Source organism: Xenopus laevis, chromosome 9_10S, assembly GCF_017654675.1.
Source record: "Xenopus laevis strain J_2021 chromosome 9_10S, Xenopus_laevis_v10.1, whole genome shotgun sequence".
NCBI lineage: Eukaryota > Metazoa > Chordata > Amphibia > Anura > Pipidae > Xenopus > Xenopus laevis.
Genome location: NC_054388.1, coordinates 69,917,927 through 69,938,327, shown reverse-complemented (window position 1 = coordinate 69,938,327; position 20,401 = coordinate 69,917,927). Strand labels below are relative to the sequence as shown.

The window sequence follows — 20,401 nt, the reverse complement described above, 5'->3', positions numbered from 1 at the left end:
AATGAGTTTAACTGCAGTAATGCCATTTAGTCATAAAGTGATGCTAATGCTAATCTCCTATTTCTAAGGGGCAGATTTATCAAGGGTCAAATTTAGAATTGGAAAATATTCGACCATCGAATAGAATCCACCGACATTCGAAGTCAGAGAATTTTATTCATTGTATGATCCTAGTGAGAACGTACTCCGATCGTACTTCGATTCGTACAATTCGAACGATTTTATTGTATGATAGTACGATTTTCCTTCGAATATAAAACACAGAAAATTGCTCTGGAAGGTCCCCATAGGCTAACATAGCACTTTGGCAGGTTTAAGTTGGCGAAGTATTGAAGTCAAAGTTTTACTTTTTTTTTACTTCGAATCGAAGTTGTTGTATCCTATTCGATGGTCCAAGTATTCAAAAAATAACTTCGTAAATTCCCTCGAATTCACTTCGACCCTTGATAAATCTGCCCCTAAATGTCATTCCCCTTTTCTCCATTGTTGTTTTAGGGGAGATCTTTAGATAATCTTTAGATTATATTTTGAGGTGGTCTGCTGTACGTTATGAAAGACAGGTCCTGCTCAGCATTCTTATAGGGAGCTGTGGACAAAATTAGCCAGGCAGCAGTTGTGGGGGGTTGCAGGTCCAAGAGAATTTTACAGATCTTTTATAAAGCTAGCCGCATATAGGAAAATAACTTCTGCATTTTTAGTTACAATTGCAGACCCAAATAGAGGAAGACTTAAATGCAGATTTACAAACAGTTTGGGGATTTATCGAAAATAAGTCAAAATAGAAACATAATTTTAATTGGTCTAATTCAGATAAATGATCTAATAAAGTACATCTGATGTACTTCTACCCAGTCAGTATTGGCTAGTATTGATATTTATGACATGCATTGGACTTGATAGGTCTGTTCGACTGATTTGTCATAAATTATAAAAAATCTTAGAATTGATGTCCTGCATGAACCTTTGATATTCATTTTCTAATTAAAACTTTGATAAATCTGTCCCAATATTAGTGCTATATTACTTTTACAGTGTTTTACTAACATGGCCAAATTCACACAGCAGCAGTAATTATTTTAAACATGACTTGCAAAGTTATAATCCAATTCTAATTCTCATCTTATTTCTGCATTTATTTTCTGATCTTTATTTCAGAGAAACTGGGGAACAAGAATCTCTTTTATTCTTAAGGCAGAACAATATATTGCTGGATTATTATTTAAATTAGATGTCTAGGTCACTTTTTATATTAATGCATATTAAAAAGGGTGATATTTTGGGTTGAAAAACATTAGTCTTTTTGCTATCAAGTGTTTCCCATTTAAGTTAATGGGAGATGACATGAATAGTTTTGGGTGCGTTAGTGTTGGCTAAAATACACCAGTGGAGAAAATCCCCCATGTGCCATTACCCTAAGGAATACAGTACAGGGAGTGTAGGCTTCACTGGCAGAGAAGCACCTGAACGTGACTGTGTAGCTGGTGATAACCAAGTACAGCCCATGTGCTAAAAGATTTTAATTTCTTAAGTTTGTTTACCATGTGTTTATTTTTTTTCAGCTAAAAGAGTCCTTTAAAGATCTGAAGAAAAAATTCAATAATTTAAAATTCAACTACACAAAGAAAGCTGAGAAAGGCCAAAATCTAAAAGTAATCAAGAACCAAATACAGCAAGTTGAGATGTATGCAGAAAGGATGCAAGTAAGTACATTACATGTCAAAGCATGCTTTCCACCCTAGACACCAATATGAACTCATGTTCTAATGCCTTGCTTCACTGTATGAAGCTGACACCAGTTTATGGTATGATCTTTAAAGAGATCACATTTCCATGAGAAGTACAGTCTGCTCACTTGCTCAACCAAGAATAGAATTTTTAAGATGTTTTTTATATTTAGCAGGAATGCCAACTGTATTTAGCTAAAACCAAACTCTCATCTCTCAACAGGATTTTATTACTGAGCCCTGTTGGACTTGTAGTCAGTTTTCTAATAGGCAATATTTTGTTCTCATCAGGCAAGAAGTAGTATTGTACCCTACTAAATGCACCCAAAATGTTGTTTTCTCTCTGCCAAGGTCTCCATAAGAATAGCAAAAGGCAAAAGGTTAAAGCCTTGACTGTGATAGGGCAGTGGCTGACGTGAAGATTTGTCACCCACAACAATTTATGTGCGACAGCAAGTGACAAATCTCCCGAAAATGCCTCTCCATTCGAAATAATTGAAATCTCTGGTGCTATGACTAACATATCCCTAAGTCACCCAAAGTTTCGTCCAGAGGTAATTTTCGGACGGTTTAGCGATATGTCATAGCACCACAGATTTCATTTATTTCAAATGGAGAGGCATTTGTGGGAGATTTGTCATCTGCAGTGGCTCATAGATAGTAGCAATAAATCTCTTGTCTGCCACTGTCATTTGGTAGGAAAGAGAAGATGGGGTTATTTTTACACATTGGCTGGGTAAGGAGGACAATGATATCTGTGGAGTAGCAGTTCCTTCTCATACTGATAAAAATTGGAGAATATCCTGCCCATCCCGCTCTTGATTGATAGCTTAGCGAGCCAGGGTTTGGGGTTTTTTGAAGGTGGTGTTCTTCCATAACTAGGGGTGGCAGGGGAATGGTTGGTAGGTGTCACTATTCTCAAATTTAGAATTGTGTTTAGTGCCTTCTTGGTTAATGGTCAATTAATGTAAGGGTTTAGTACAAGCTTAACATATTTTTCCTTATCTATCTGAGTGTGGTGGAAATGGTTGGCAGGTATTCCATGTGCAAATGTAGTTAGGAAGGGAGCATTACTCAAACTTCTCCTTTGCTGGTTTTCACCATGGTGCTATTCCTAGATGCACGGCCACATCATCATATAGTAAAATACCTCCACAAATGCATATAACACTTTACCATTTCTTTACTGTGCAATGAATCCATCCTTTATTGAGCCTGATTTACCGCAAAAACGCAGAACAACCTTTCAGGGGGTCGACACCTCCCTTCATCGGGTTGGGAGGTATAGAACGTTGGTCTGCATTTTTGTGGTAAATCAAGGATTCATTGCACAGCAAAGAAATGGTAGAGTGCTATATGCATTTGTGGAGGTATTTAGGTATTTCAGGTATTTCATGTGCCCCATTCCGTGGGTTTGCTGAAAAGCATCCGTTGTTTTTCTGGGCATATTGCAATTTTACTTGTCACAGTGTTAGAGATGTTGCTCCTTATCATGTAGCTTGGGCTTTCAGTGGGGGGTCATTTATAAAGTTCACACATATTTATTCACAAATGGTTGTATCACCCATGTTTTTTCCTAACCGCTAAAATATTGCACTGCTCTGCCCGTCTTTCCAGGGGGTTCTTTTTTAAATTCGCATTAGGCAAATGAGTTTAGTGTTTGCGTTGGTGTGCCCACTATCTAAGGTTGTTGTGCGCAACAATAGCGTTGACAATTTACAAAACTGTTTTGCAAATACTTTCTCCACCACTGAAATCATGGCATAATTCAAATGCAGAGTGTGCACATAAATATTTACAATTCTTTACAAATTTTGCCATTCTGTTTGCATACTCTTGACCAGCTTTGTAAATATAACCATGCGCAGGGCAAATATTCATTGTTCATTGTTCGAACCATTTTGCCCTGCGCAAAGTTTATAAATGAACCCCAGTGTGTTTCTTTAAAGTGGGCTGGTTAGATTTGGGGGACTAAGTCGACTGTCTGCCTTGGCATAGCATCCTCAGCCATGTTGTTTATGCAAATAGATTTTACAGAATCCTTTAAATGTTATGTATTAACCTTCTTTCAGGTCCTTAAAAAGAAAGTGGATCATTTAGGAAAGAAGATGTCTGTATCTACAGTGACTCGACAAGGTGATAGGGCTGGTCCTTTCCACGAAGCAATGGGAGACTTGCAGAAACACGTTTATGACTTTGGCATTGTTATAGAGGAATACAAACAGAACCTTGAAATTGCTGAAGATCTCCAGCATATTATAGAAGAGGTGAAGTGAGCCTGATGTGACAAAATGTGCGGATTTTCATACACATGGATAATGAGAATTATAGATTTGTGGCAAATGTAGATCCAATAATCAATCTGCTAATGCAGTTCAGCAGAATGTGTTCAACTGCATTGAGCAACTGAACACTCTGAGAATTACATAGAATCACTCTGGGCATCAAGATCCCATTCATTAATGTGACTTTCCTTATAGAGGACACATGCTCGTATATCAGGCAACTTCTACTTGGCATTTCATTGCCATGGGAAAACACTTAAGACATTAGCTTAAACTGCAGGTCATGATCATTTACTGATCACAGGAGGCTTTTATTTCCCCAAGATCAGTATATACAGTATATACCGGTACCTATACTAACTAGGTGTAGATCTTAAGATCACAATAGCTGTGGAGGCTGTGCAACTGGGTCTAAAACACCATACATACAGATTGGGATTTGGTTGACAACATTTTCCAAAAGTTCCATAACAAATGTCTTAACCGGGGGTCTCTCTTTCACATTGCTTATCCATCTGAGACACTGCTAATTAACTTGCTTGTGTCGCTGTCATTCTCCCAGCTCCTGAGACAGCTGATGCCTTGCTGATTAGTTGTATTTAGTACATGTTGTTTTTATGAAGCACAGACTGATCCAGACTGCATAATAAACCAGTCTGTGCCTTGGCTTTTCTATTCATACTGTAGCACACACTGCACATGAAAGTTCATTCAATGAAATACAAGGTAAATGTTACAGTAGGATATTCTACATCCAATCCTATGTATCTGAATATTTACTCTTATATCAAATAAGGAATACCTCATTTTTTTCTGACAAAGTAAGCTCATCTGCAGACTCTACTGAAAAGTGCCCTTCATTGCCCAAATTATGTGGTAAGATGAAGGAATGCTTGGTCTGGTTTACCAAGCAATATATTTGGGTTAAAACATATATCAGGCATTAGCATACTTTTAGTCAGAGCCCATGCAGAGAGCAAACATGTATCTGCTAGTTATATGGGGAAATGTATAACTGTATTAGGAGATTGTCTTTCATATTTAATACTGGTGTATTAGACCTGGTTCCTGCAGTTATATGAGGCAGCTTTCTTGCCACCAATAATGTATAGCCTGGACTGGCTTTTTGAAAGGTGGTAAGCTTAACTGGAACATGCCATATGGCAAACTATGGTATGAACACCCATTGGTACACTTTTAAAGGGTCTTTGTTGTTCTTGGACTAAAGTTACTAACTAAGCTAGTATGACTAACTGACTACAGTGAAGTACTATTTGGAACCAGATCATTATCCAGCATTTTGAACTCTGGTTAAGATATGGTTGGTTTAGGATTGCCACCATTTCTGGAAAGAAACATCAGGCTTCCTATACTTTTACTTTTCTTCCCTATTACTAATATTGGCATCAAGCAAGATTCTTACCAGCCAGGTGGCAACCCCCTAGGTTGGCTCCCAGTGGATGCACCATGTGCTGTTTCTACAGGGCCAAACAGTATATTGTGTATGGTGCTTTTGGATTAAAAATGTGCAATTAATATATTACCTGTGCCTGATGCACATATATTTGTAGCTATTGGGTATAACCCTAAGATAGTGTGATGAGGGTCTCATGGGGAATCTCTCCATCAGTGGCAAGGTATATGACATGTTCATTGCTATGTCTACAATTCATTTGACGACCAGCTCTGCCCAACATACTGGCAAATACAAAATGGATTCATTGTTGGAAAGGCTCAAGTGGCTTGGAGGTAGATTACAAGTAAATGTGCACAAAGTGAAAAAAATATATATAATAACAAATAAACTGCAAAAATGCAGAGCAAAAAGCATAGAGTGCCAAAAACAGTTGGGACAGCATTACTTAACATTGCCTTGTTTACCTTAAATGTAGTTTAACAAATGACTTCCTCCTTTCTCGTAATTACAGAGCCAGTTCTGGTGTGAAGAAGCTTGTGCCACAGTTGTGAGAGTGGGACGTTATTCAGCTGAGTGCAAAACACAGGAATCTGTAGAGATACTTCTAAAGCAGTTCAACAGATTTGTGCAACCCACCGTCCCACAGCAAGAGGAAAGAATAGAACAAATGACCAGAATTGCAAAGCTTGTGTATGGTAAAAAAAAAGTATCATTATCGTCATCAGTCAAACCTAATTTTACATTTTTTTTTAAATTAAATTAATTGGATCTATGATTTTTCCCCTGTTCCTTGTAAAACCTATGCTCTAATACAGGTATGGGATCTGTTATCCAGAATGCTCAGGACTTGGGGTTTTCCGGATAATCGATCTTTCTGTAATTTGGATCTTCATACCTTAAGTCTACTAGAAAATCATGTAAACATTAAATAAACCCAAATAGGCTGGTTTTGCTTCCAATAAGGATTAATTATAACTTAGTTTGTATCAAGTACATGGTACTGTTTTATTATTACAGAGAAAAAGTGAATCCTTTTTAAATATTTGGATTATTTGATCATAATAAGGGGCACATTTACTTAGTTCGAGTGAAGGAATAGAATAAAAAAAACGTCGAATTTCGAATGTTTTTTTTGGCTACTTCGAACATTGAATTGGCTACTTCGACCTTCGACTACGACTTCGAATCGAACGATTCGAACTAAAAATCGTTTGACTATTCGACCATTCGATAGTCGAAGTAGTCAACCCTCTAGTTCGCCACCTAAAACCTACCAAAGTCAATGTTAGCCTAAGGGGAAGGTCCCCATAGGCTTTGCAATCTTTTTTTGGTCGAAGAAAAATAGTTCGATCGAACGATTTTTCGTTCGATCAAACGAATTGCATTAAATCCTTCGACTTCGATATTCGAAGTCGAAGGATTTCCATTCGGCAGTCGAATATCGAGGATTAATTAACCCTCGATATTCGACCATAAGTAAATTTGCCCCTAAGTCTATGGGAGATGTACATTCCTTAATTCGGAACTTTCTGGATAACTGGTTTTCAGATGATGGATTCTATACCTGTACATTTAAATTTGAGCATTTCCAAGATTTTAAATATATTTTCCCACATTTTGTATCTGAACTTTGCCCTTTCTTCCTTTGAAAAAACTGTTTCCGCTGTGAATGCATTTTAGATTTTTTTATGTAGTTTAGACCATTTTTAAAGAAAAAAAAACATTTTACATTTTTACAGATTTTACATTTTTGTCTCCTGTAAAACATAAAATCAGGGATTGGACTGTAATTTATTTACCATGTACAGTGTATATGGGTCTAACTGGGGATTCTAAACAGAACATTTTCAAGAAATTCATAAAATGATATCAATTTTTTTGCTAAAATTAGGCTAGGGCCATACAAGCAACTAGAGTGTTCAGAGTGCTCCTATCTGATCTTAGCTAGCTTTGGGAGTACAAGTACTATGAAAACTCCTTTATGCAATTCTCATGTAGTGGCAGTAGCCTCCATTTGCTCCTAGGGAACATTAAACAAAGGGACACAACTGTACCATTTTATTGCAATTCTGCATTTGCATCAGGTTACAGTATATTGGAAATTTATATTATGCTACTATACATGCCTGTTAGAATAGTAAAAAGGAAACAGTTAGATTTGCACCAGGTCTGCAGAAACATGACCTTGATTAAGCTACTTGGAAATTCTACAGGTAAAGTTAACATAGCCCTGAATAGCTGAATGACAAGGGTGGGATAGCATGGTGGCAAACTGGTTGTCATTGCTACTTTGCAGTGCTAGGTCCTATGTTTAATACCAGCAATGGCCCTATCCGAAAATAGTCTGTAGAGTATCCCAATGTCTGTGTAATGTGCTTCCATAATTAGCATGTAATACGGACCTTGTAGAATGTAAAACCCATTGGAGTATGGACTTATACTGAATATTCTCTATAAAGACTGCATAATCCATGTCAACTGTTTAATATCATTTTTGCAAGAAGTAACTATTATAGGGGTAGATTATTGAGTTTCTATTTCAGTCAAGCTCTTTTGACTTTATTTGATTCCCCATAACTTCTCACTATTAACAACATTGTCTTGTTCTTTGTATACATCGTGGCTTTTTACTTTGTATATCTACAGGGCTACATGATGGGATGAAATATATTGAGACGATGATTGTAAAACACAAAGAAGCACTCCATTCTGTGAATGAATTATGTATTTATCTAAAGGAACTGGAAGAGAAGTTGGAGGTATTGTAGAAAGTACATACTGTATGTCTGTTTTACAAAACCTCTATTTTATAACTATTTTAAACAAATAATACATCAAAAAGTAACTGATGGTGTGGAAAGTATTTCTGGAACTGGCTCTTTATTCTTTTTTTATTTTCCATTGGAACAAAGTTTGCATGAAGCTTTTTTATTCAAACTTGTTGGAGACTTTTGTCTTGTGGTGTCCCAGATAGGGGTTGGTTAAGAGGTATTGCTTTCATGTTTTCCAGAGATTAACATAAAATGAGGGAGTCTCGAGGTTCTTGAGAATAGTACTGCTACAAATGTCTCAGGTGGGCTGCAGGGGCCCACCAATAATATCATTGCCCTGAGCCAACATGTTTTCTGATCACCAGCGCTGGTTTACGAAAGAGAGGCAAAAGGTGCTTTGTTTAGGGCAAGACAGACTGGGCGGGGGTAATGTGATAAAAGACACTAAGGGGTTATTTATTAAAGTCTGAATGCTAAAAACTCAAAAATTTTAGTTTTTTTACTATAAAAACTGAATTATTGTGGAAAAAAACCTCGAATTTATCAAGATTTATTATACACTGAGGCTGCAAAAAGTCAGAATCCAAAAATACTCCATCTTCAACCTGTAAAAGGTCCTGTAGAAGTCAATGACAGAGGTCCTACTTTCAATTTAAAGATATTATTGTTTGTTCTGGGTTTCATATGACAATCCGAACATTTCAGGCTTCTCCGCCGATTTCCAGAAAAATGTTCCCGTTTTTTGTTAGATAATCTGAAAAAGTCGTGTTTTTTCCCAATCTGATTTTTTCAAGCTCTTTTTATAAATAAGGGCACATTGTGGATTCTAGTTTGGTCTGACTTTTTTTATTTAAAACATCAGAAAATTCAGGTTTTGATAAATAACCCCCTAAGTTTTCCCAGGAGCAGTAACCCATAGCAACCTTCCAGCAGGCCAGGTTTACTGGTCACCTGTTAAAAGCAAACATCTTATTGGTTGCTATGGGTAACTGCTCCTGAGCAAATTTAGCTCTTTTTTTAAAAATATAGGGAGATTAGTCAGCCCACGATTAATCACTTTTAGCTGGAGTGACTAATCTCCTCTCAATGCTTCCTCAGAGGCAAACAGGCAAATTACCACTGGAGAAGCATTCCTTGGTGTCGATTTACGTGTTAGCCGGCCGGGAAGCACTCAGAGGTGATAAGTTGCCCTAGTTAGAGCAGATTAAATGTGGGCGACTAAAGTCCTAAATCCATCTTTGCACTTAAGCTCCTCAAACAGGACATTGAATCAAACATCTTAAATCATATCTAAAGCGCCCAAACTTTTTTTTTAATCTAAAAGTCTATCCGTTGCTATAAAGCTTGTGCACACTGCCACAGCTACCCTCTGCTACTGAAACATGGCCACCAAAGCATGTCCCCTGTACAGCTCTGAAAAGCAAATGTCTGAAACCCTCACCCTAGTTGCTGATGTAAGCAGCACATACATGGAGGGAATCCTAAAAATGCACAGAGAGCAAAGAACATCGACTTCGCCTCCTATTCAAGGAAGGGAACAACTGAACAAATAGTTACAGGAAGAGAACTTGGTGTCTTCAGAACATGTACATGCAAGGTTAACCAAGGATTTTAGTTTACTACCATAGTCTTTGTTAATTAAGCCTAATATTTCCCCAATTAAGACAACATAATTTTATTGTTTGTTATATTATTTAATTTCTAGGAACCACAAAAAATTGCGCCTGTTTTGTTAGCTCCAGAAGAATCAATTTTATCTCCATCTGCAGAACTCCCAACATCAACTAAAGACGGTAGTACACTAACAGATATGGACTTGCAGCCCGAATTACTAGCAGAGGACACTGCATTTGGTGATGAATATGAATGCATTTCCCCTGATGACATCTCTTTGCCTCCGCTTGCTGAGACTCCTGAATCCAATCTCCCGCAGTCAGAGACAGAGCTGGAGGAGCAACATTGTTTCAGCTCCCACAGCCTGCATGTCACATCCTACTGCTTGCAAATGCAGATAAATGCCACTGGCAAAAAGATGGCAGACAGATCTGAACTCTTAACCCCTGTTGTTAATACTGACGCATCAAATCGCAAGAAAGAAAAGACTTCTAGTTATAGTGATATAGACTGTTCTCCTAGCATTGGATATAATGTAGATTCTCCTTTGGCTCACCAGCCAGCAATAGTACATGAAATGTGCTATTCTTTAAATACTCCTCCAGCAAAAACATCACCCAGCCAAAGCATGATGAATGAAATGCATGAAACCCATTGGCAGCATCATTCTGTTTATGAAAGCATGAAAAAAAACCAACAATTGCATGCTACAAATAACTCTACTAAAACCAAAGATAGGTTGCATGCAACCCCAGATGATTTCTCAAGTGTCATGTTTCAATCAGACCCTGCCAAAAGCTGCCAGAGACACGTGACTACCCAGGACGCCATTAAAAGCAATTGTAGTCTCGCAGGTCAGACACCTGGCTTCTCCAAACACCTGACTAATGTCACTGTTAAGGAAGGTTCTCCAGTGACTTTGGAAGTTGAAGTAACCGGATACCCAGAACCTGCTGTTACATGGTGGGTAGCCTATAATGAAGCGTGATTTGTAACGGAGGACCTGTAATTCTCGTGTGCACTAATGTGGTCACAAAAGAGACCTGTTTGTTTGTTTCCATAACATCCTAATGCGAGTCATTTTTCATTTACTTTCAACTTACTGCCTCACAGTTAGGGATGTAGCGAACTGTTCGCCGGCGAACTAGTTCGCGCGAACTTCGACTGTTCGCGTCCGCCGCAAGTTCGCGAACGTCGCGCGACGTTCGCCAATAGGCGTTCGCGTCAAAATCGTTCGACCATTCGACCATTCGATCGCTAAAATCGAACGATTTTCGTTCGATTCGAACGAAAATCGTTCGATCGAACGATTAAAATCCTTCGATCGTTCGAATCGAACGATTTTCGGATGTTCGAAGTTCGCGAACAGTTCGCGAACTGTTCGCGAACTGTTCGCATTTTTTGCCGGTGTTCGCGAACGGCGTTCGCGAACACATACTCGGCGGTTCGCTACATCCCTACTCACAGTTCATATTATTATTTCCTACTTATTTTCCTTTTCTAACAAAACATTCCACATGAACAGTTTACACTGAATTTCATACTTAAAAAAAAATTGTGCCATCCCTTGTATTACCAGACAAACACGTTACCGATTTTACACAATTGATAATCATGCAAATTTTCTGTCCAATCAGAGGAGATTGCTCCTTTTGGATATGTGCTGTTGGTCTAGTTCCAGTAGATGCTTCAGTATCATTTATTATGTTCATGCAAATACTTGGGTGAAATGTTCCCTCTAAGTTGTGCACACATGATCACACAACCAATTTCGGTGTGCACAAAGAAATTTGTGTGAAAACTCTAAACTCTAAAAATGAATACACAAGTTTTAAATGGGAACACAAAAGATTTTGGCTTGAGCATATAGCTGAGAAGGAATTAGAGCGAATATTGCTTGGGTGATATCACTCTTTTTAGTAAGTGGATTGCCAATATATTTATAATGGGTTCTCTAAGAGTTGTGTTATAAATTCTTTGCTCTGGGCATAGGCCTTTGCAGCCAGTGAGTCCATAAAATGGCACAAATACATGTTCAAATGTAAAAGATACTTATTATTATTTAGCTATGGCGTATGGGGAGTGTCGTGTCACTTCCTGCAACCAATTTTCCCGGGCCAGTGAATTTAGAGCTCCCTATGAATCCCATGTTTATGCTGTGAAATCCCACAGCATTTACTTACAGCAGTGGTCCCCAAGTTTTTCTTTTTCTTTACCCAGGAGCTAAATTCAAATGTAAAAAGAGCTGGTTAGTTAATTTTGATAGAACCAATACTTGCCTCCAAGCCTGGAATTCTAATATAAGCACTTGCTTTGAGGCCACTGGAAGCAACATCCAAGGGGTTGGTGAGCAACCTGCTGCGAGCCACTGGTTGGGGATCACTGCTTTAAAGTATTGGGTTCCTAATATACTGTACATTTGCAATACTAATAAGGCTTTCAGACAGAGGGCTGTGCTGAACTATTTTAATTTTCAAGAGAAGGTGGGAAAATGGACTCTAAAATCAGATGCATATTGCATCACATATCTCACCTATGATGTGATAGGAATGTGCCTGCACAACTTTTTGAAACATGTATGTTTTTGCTTATAGTATATTGTATATATTGTGAGTTGTCCATGTTGGGAATCCCATGAGCGTATTCCTAGGAAAATACATCTAGCATCTGTCATTCTACAGGGAGGTCAACTTACTTAGGGGCACAATTACTATGGGTCGAATATCGAGGATTAATTAACCCACAGATATTCGACCATCGAAGTAAAATCCTTTGACTTCGAATATCGAAAATTGGTTTTCGTTTCGAACGATTTGAAGGATTTTAATCCATCGATCGAACGATATACCTTCGATCAGAAATTTCTTAGAAAGCCTATTGCGAAGGTCCCCATAGGCTAATATTGGTGCTCAGTAGGTTTTAGGTGGCGAAGAAGGTAGTCTAATTTTTTTTAAAGAGACAGTCGAACGATTTTTAGTTCAAATCATTTGATTCGAAGTCATAGTCGAAGGTTGAAGAAGCATCAGCTTCATGGTCCACAATTCACTTTAACATTGATTTGAAAGTTTTTATATCACAACCATGTGTTTCACAGGTCATTTATAACTACATAACCCCATCCCCAATCAACCAAAGCTTAGGCAGACAAACCCTTTTTTTATAGGTTACTTTAACAAGTGCCCTATCCGTGTGGGAGATGAAGACTTCATCCAATATAACATTATATGTTTTCCTGCATAGAACACTAAACCTTTAATCAATTCTCTATCTTGAATATGTAATAGAGGTTCTGATTTTTCTCAATAATCCATTATAGGCAGGAAGGACTATACCAAAGGTAAAAAGCTTTTTTTCTGTAGCACCATATACTGGAGAAAATCTTGAACGTAAAATCTTACTTTTATAGAAATAATTTCGATAATTGAAATGGAATTTAATAAAACTTTTTTAGTTTTACAAATCTATCAATTAAGAGACATTTTACATGATTTTGCCATGGAGAACTGCCTACCACCACTCCGCATGCATCAGTCAGTTGTATCACCATTACAGATTTACAGGCATTTTGACGGCTGCTAATTTCTGTTGGATGTTAGTGTTGGTCAAAATGCCTCATGTGCCATTAGCACAGTGACACACCATGAGATGATTATCAAATAAAACGTAATTTTTCTTTCTGTGAGGCCATCTTAACAGCCTAAATATAAGTCTCACTATCGAGCACAGTTCTATTATGGACATATAATATTGACCTAATTAAAATCTCTTCCTTTTTATGTATAAGGCAGAGGTTGAGCTGAACGCTGAGCATGGGTTAGATGTCATCAAATGAAGCATGATCTCAAAATAAACTTGCAAATAGCTACAGATCTATACATATGCTAGAAGCCTGACAACCAGGATATATTTTAATTTTCTCTGCCTCTGGACAGTGTCTTATAGTTTTGGCTAAAGAGCATACTTTATGTTGCTTAAACTTTATTATAGTTTTTTTTCTGCAAACAAGGTCTCTACTCTGTGTTACCACCCAAGACTGTTTATGTTGATTCTATATCAGCTACTCATATCCAGTCATTTTCCTATTTAATGAGCCAGTCTAGCAAGTCATTTTCCACTCAAATTAAATTTTTTGATAAAGCGTTCTAGGAGCAATATCTAGTCTGTGATGTGTTCCATATGTTTGTAATAAAAGTTGAATGAACTTTTATTACAAACATATGGAACACATCACAGACTAGATATTGCTCCTAGAACGCTTTATCAAAAAATTTAATTTGAGTGGAAAATGACTTGCTAGACTGGCTCATAGAATATATCAACTTAGTTGATATATTCTAAACCGTGTCCAATCAGTAACTCTCTTTAAATATAAACAGGCATAAATATGTGTACAACATCCACTTAGGGTAAAATGCAATATAGTAATTTAACAATGACCAGAAAGATTATATATAATATATTGCATGGCCTGTGTATGAATAATAATGAGGGTCAAACTGGGCCAAATGGTAACAGGTTCACCATATGACCAGAACCCAAGACCAGGGTTCCATGTACCAAAATATTTTCTTCCCTTTTCTCTCCGAGCCTTCTCGTTACAACTTATTTTTAATTGTTCAATTCATCCCTGTTTCACATCTGTTTGTGCTTGATCCTACCTCGTTTTCCCTTTTTTGCCTTCTAATTTTATTTCTTTGTTTCTGCAAAGTTGGAAATTTTGGAGAAATCACACTAAATGATTATATTTGCTGAATATTTTGGAATTCTTAGTAGTATTACTTACAAGATACTGTTTTATTATTACAGAGAAAAAATAAATAATTATTTTAACATTTTGAATTATTTGATTAACATGTAATCTATGGGAGATGGCCTTCCTGTAATTCTGAGCTTTCTGAATAATGGGTTTCAGGATAACGGATCCCATACCTGTATATATATATATATATGTATATATATATTTTTTTTTATATATATATATATATATATATTTTTTTTTTTTAAAAAGAATATGGTACTATTAGATATGTTTGACTTTTTATTATTTTTGTTGCTGTAAAGATTTAATTGGGCAGTAGCTATATACCATGAAGCAAGAGAGAGACCAACAGATTTACACAGCAGCCAGCAGTTCTTCCATGATTTTAAGCCTGGTCCTGAATGACTTCTTATTATATATGTTGATTTTGTGCCTTGTTATTAATAGCTAATGGGACTGATCTCTCATTATTGACACAGAACTAGGCTAATTGGGACCAGTAATTTTAACAGTTCATGTTGAAACTACAAATACAATGGGATATTTCAGTTATTTATAAAACAACTGGACCCATATTAATTTTTATAAATCACTATGGGACAGGTGGATGCCTGAATGCAGTGGTGGACAAAACCCCCTGCTTACTATAAGCCTAACATCTGACAAAGTAAGACACCGGCAAGTGGTTTAATCCTAGCCTTGTGCAGACCTCCGATTTTAATGCAAGTGAGTTACAAAGACTACTCTTTTAGAATCAGATCTACCTGTTCTTAAGAATTTCCAGAGATTGCATCCACTGACTTATACTGATGTCAAATGTAATATCAGGTAAGACAGCAACACCTTCAAGGGGAAGCTCAATTTTAAATTACGTATGTTATAGATTGACCTATTTTAGGAAACTTGTTCATTTTAATTTCCATTGCTTATTTTGAATTTTAATAACCATAAACACAGCTCATCGTGGGTGTGAAAGAAAATAAAGAGGCAGGGAATGAGAAGAGCAGGTACTTGTCAACTCTTTTGGAATTGCCTATACAGTTCACAATTTAAAATGCTGTCTGGTTGTTGTCATACTTAACAAAAAATGTATGTGAGGCTATATTTTTAGTAAACATAACCTCATAACATTTTTAAAAAGTCTACATCATAGTCCTTCATACTAAAGTTAATTTTAAGGTAATCTACCCTATCACTATCTAAAGCTTAGAAAAAAGATGAAGAAGAGCTGATATAATAGAATAACTGTTTAATGAAACATTCCCAGAAATAGCAGGCAATGATAGATAGGTTAGAATAGATGATGTACAGTAGATAGTTAGAATTATTTAATGAATTTATTTATTGTTATTTGCCAAAGAATTGCTTACCTGATTAGATCCTACCAACTACTTTTCACTTTAGGTGCAGAAAGACACCAACACATCAGACTGATCATCTATCCGATTTTGCAAAGCAAGCACTTTACAGCTCAATCATTCTGGTGGAACAGAAGAATGATGCTGGTGAATGTATTTCTCAGGACTCAATATGTAAATCCCCCAACTTTATTTGTGACACCCAATTAGAAGGTAACAGGTCACCTATTTTGGAAGTTGATTGGGTTACACTGCTCACTCTCTACCTATTTCTGTCATTGATGTACTGGATGCTCACATAGATAATACAATCCATTGTCTTTTGAAACTTGGAAAGAAACCCAGGAACAGTGTCATTCTCAAGGAGTAAACAACTTTTACTGGAAATGCATATTTCTTCATTATAGTTCTTAATGTAATCCAGTCTTCACACTTAAGTTGCATATCACTACATATATTTGATCTCGTTTTTTTACTTAAGCCCTTTAAAATCAATGTGTTATTTATAGACATATGGCACATAGAAAAACATATTGAGATTACAGTGCAGTTTTTTTTTGCTTGCCAGTTTCACACTGTGATAAGGCTTGAAAAGAATTGAAATAGTGATATTTAAGAGGCTTATTTATTAAAGGTTGAATTTTAGTGGTTTTAGAGGTTTTTGAAACTACAATTAAACTCTATTGGGGGAATGTAATAAAATTCACAAAGAGCAAAACAGTTTGCACTAATAAGAATAGAAATTTGCATTTTGCAAATGCTTCCTTAAACTGTTATTGCATTGCAAATTTTAATTGCACATTGGGAATTTTAATTGTGCGTTGCCCAAACAAAAGCATAACAACTTTTCAGTAAGAAGTTTTATTACATTCACTGGCACTGCCGCAAACTATAAAATTGGCAAACCTTCTTCCAGTGTCGGAAAGTTTTCTGCATTTCTTGCAGGCACAAGTCACATGACTGGGGGCAGCTGGGAAATTGACAAAATGTCTAGCCCCATGTCAGATTTCAAAATTGAATATAAAAAAATCTGTTTGCTCTTTTGAGAAATGGATTTCAGTGCAGAATTCTGCTGGAGCAGCACTATTAACTGATTCATTTTGAGAAAAATGTTTTTTCCCATGACAGGATCCCTTTAAGCACAACTAGCAAAAAGTACATTCCTTTTGAAGTCTTGTCAATAAAGCACAAGTAAGGGGCGTACAAGGGGATACTCTTGTCCCATCCACTCAGAGCAACTGGTACAGATAGGGGCATAAAGATTTGTGCCTCACCCTACAGGCAACTGTTGGGAAAAAATGCAGAATTGTGATGTTTTCTGCACTTTGCTTAAAGGGATCCTGTCATCGGAAAACATGTTTTTTTCAAAACGCATCAGTTAATAGTGCTACTCCAGCAGAATTCTGCACTGAAATCCATTTCTCAAAAGAGCAAACAGATTTTTTTATATTCAATTTTGAAATCTGACAGATTAGATGAACCCTAAGAACTTTTTCTAGTTACAAACTATTTCCTACTCCATTGAGAATGTGGATCCAAAACTATTTTCTGCTCCTCAAAAAGTCAGAAATTCTCTAATGAAACATGCCACGTCTATATTTGAACCCTGGACCAAATAAAATTGTACTTTATCTTAAAATAAACCAATATGTATTGCTTGATTAACTTTCTCAGAAGTGAAATTTATTGACAAATAATGAGGAATTCAAAGAAATCATTGCTGCTGGATAAAAAAAAAAAAAAGAATGCCACTGAGTTATTGGTATTTATGTTATATTCTCAAGATGTAAGTTCATATGTGCAAATAAATAAATGTGGCATTGTTCAGAGTTTGTATAATATCTTTCGGTAATATAATGTACATTTGCTGTTACTTCATTGCTGTTCTTGACTACAAACTCTATTAAAGGACTTATAAATCTTTTCATTTGTCGTGAATATGCATTTTTAATGTTTTAAATGTATATGTAGATGTGTATGAAATATTGGTGAATGGAAAAAGCTCTCCCATTCTACTCCCCAGCTTTCCAGAGAGACCTAATTTAATTACATGAGTGTTATTTAGGTGCTCAGTCCACTAAAAGAATTTAAATGCATTCATTAATGATGAAGAACAGGAAGTCATACCAGATGAATTGTATGCAGAGCAGCATTTTAACTGGAGAATCCTTTAGTAGTAATTGGGATGCTGGCACTGGAGGACTTGGATACATTTTTATTGTGAGTTATTGCTTGAAAAATCCATCTATTTTGTTGTGGGACTACACCTCCCATCATGCTTAAAAGGGGTTGTTCATCTTCAATCACTTTTTTTAGTCCAGTTGGTTTCAGATAGTTCACCAGAAATAAAGACTTTTTCCAACTACCTTCTATTTTCTATTTGTGACCATTTTTCTAATATTGGTAAAGTTTCATTTTTCACCTTCTAAAGCAGCTCTGGGGGGGGGGGGGTCATCTGTTCTAAATTGACAAATTTAGTTGATACATTTAGCAGAATCCCTGAGTTTCATTAAAGGGCATGTAAAGGGGATGGATTACATCCCCTTTGAAAGCAGCTGTTAAAATTGATCCAGTAGTTGTTAATATTCTTCAGATGCTGCTGAGAAATGTATTAACTAACTGTAGAAATTAAATGTAGCAATTTTTAACAGATCAGAATGCTCCTGGATCACTGAGCTGCCAGGCTGAGACACTAGAGACAGGAACATTCAACTTTAAACATACATTTTGGGAAAACGGTAAAAAATTAAAGATGGAAAGCAGTTTTAGCCTTGACTAGTGACAAATAATTTTGTTTTTAAGCATATCTATTTATCTATTAGCTATGTCATTGTCTGTTTACTGTATATCTATCATCGTCTATCTAGCTGTCTGTCTGTCTGTCTAAATATCATTATACATTATACATACACAAAAAATAGCTCGTAATTCGAAGTTTTTCACTTCGAAACTTCACCTCGACCTTTGATAAATCATCCCCTGTTCAAATATCTGGTTGCCATTTCAATCTTGCCTTTGCTATTGTTGCCATTGCCACTAGAACATTGACTGGCTATAACCCAATCAGCTTCCATGGCCATTTTATGCTGTACACACCAGTAATGTGATGGGATGTAATCAGGGGTTTGACTGGCCAAAAAATATCTAGAAATTGAATAGTTCAAAGCAAAGGCAACTCCCGCTCCTGTACAGGAAGGGATGGCATCAAAACTATATCAACACAAACAGCATCCATTAAACATTCAGTGGGAAATCTGATGTTATAAAGGTCATTAAAGTGTAAAGGAAAGGTTTTCCTTTGATAAGCAACAACCCAAATACTAAACAACAAAACACAGAATATTGAATTAACTAATGGATTATCAGTGATTCAGATTTGAAAAGTTATTCCAGAGGCAGCATTATATCTCACCAAAGTGGTAGATTTGAGTAATAAAAGTAGTTAGGCAATAGGGTGTCTATTTTCCACTCAGTTTTCTAAATGTATATCCAAATTATATGCAAACTAACATTTTTTTATTAATACCTCTGGCACTGACAAATGAGAGATGGTTTATACATATGTGTATATTTAAATATATAGATGCCTAAGAAATTTAATTCCCAGGGAACTGTTGAAATATCAGAGATTGTGTATCTCTCTAAAGCATGTTCGGCATTTGGAATGAAGCAGCTGCATTGTACTGTGAGTCAAGCAACATGTATATATCTGAGAGACATGAAAGTAAAATGGAGCAGAGAGGGCTGATTCTGAGGAAATGAAACTAGAAACCTAGAAATACCATGTGTGCGCGAAGAATCACTTGCCTGGCCACGACTTGGATTTTGCTTAAAGCAGCTTTCTTAGTCTAAATTTATGGTCTCAGTCTGACCCTTTTGGTGGCATTTCAGAGGTGGTATATAATATTTCCCTAGAGAATGTTTAATATCAGGCAAATTGTGTATATTAAAAATTTACAAAATGTATTATATACATTTTAATGCATATAATACAGTAGAACCCTGATTTTACGTCCCTGGAATTTCCCTGAACTTAACACCATTTAACTTAACGCTAAATTACATCTCAATTGTAACAATTTTGAGAGTTGACAACTTGGCTTACTTTTCCACAGGGAATTTCTGGAATGAGGAAAGTTTATCAAATGTATTCTCAAAATAGAAAAACTATTTAAAAATGTTAAAAAGTGTTTGGCAAGTGAACTACCACTTATGAACAATCCCTAAAATATGACTTTTACGGATTATGAATCCCTAAAATATGACTTTTACAGATTTATGACTTTGGCATAAAGATGCCAAACCGTCCAAACCGCTTTCAAATTTTCTCTTTTAAATTCTCTACTGCAAAATCAGATCCACAGTTCAATGGCAAAGTCTATAACAGGTGGTGATTTTATAGTTTCCCCAGCTGGAAACTAGTTAGGAAACGTCTGTTGCATGGCTGGCTTCTGGTGGAATCATTAGGGGTGA

At 36.4% G+C, this 20,401-nt stretch overlaps 1 protein-coding gene across 2 annotated transcripts in view; it reads left to right on the top strand.

Moving 5' to 3' along the window:
- Positions 1-17,317, top strand: part of ccdc141.S (coiled-coil domain containing 141 S homeolog) — a 77,507-nt gene extending 60,190 nt beyond the window's left edge. Inside the window, exons 18-24 of one of the 2 annotated variants that reach the window (XM_041578524.1) lie at positions 1,560-1,700; positions 3,797-3,991; positions 5,938-6,121; positions 8,073-8,185; positions 9,903-9,990; positions 10,597-10,774; positions 15,975-17,317. In XM_041578524.1, the coding sequence (XP_041434458.1) occupies positions 1,560-1,700; positions 3,797-3,991; positions 5,938-6,121; positions 8,073-8,185; positions 9,903-9,990; positions 10,597-10,774; positions 15,975-16,230 (1,155 nt within the window). In that variant the 3' untranslated portion in view covers positions 16,231-17,317. Of the gene's footprint in view, positions 1-1,559; positions 1,701-3,796; positions 3,992-5,937; positions 6,122-8,072; positions 8,186-9,902; positions 10,775-15,974 lie in introns of both variants that reach the window. The other variant, XM_018238897.2, reaches the window with a different exon arrangement.
- Positions 17,318-20,401: the final 3,084 nt, after the last annotated feature.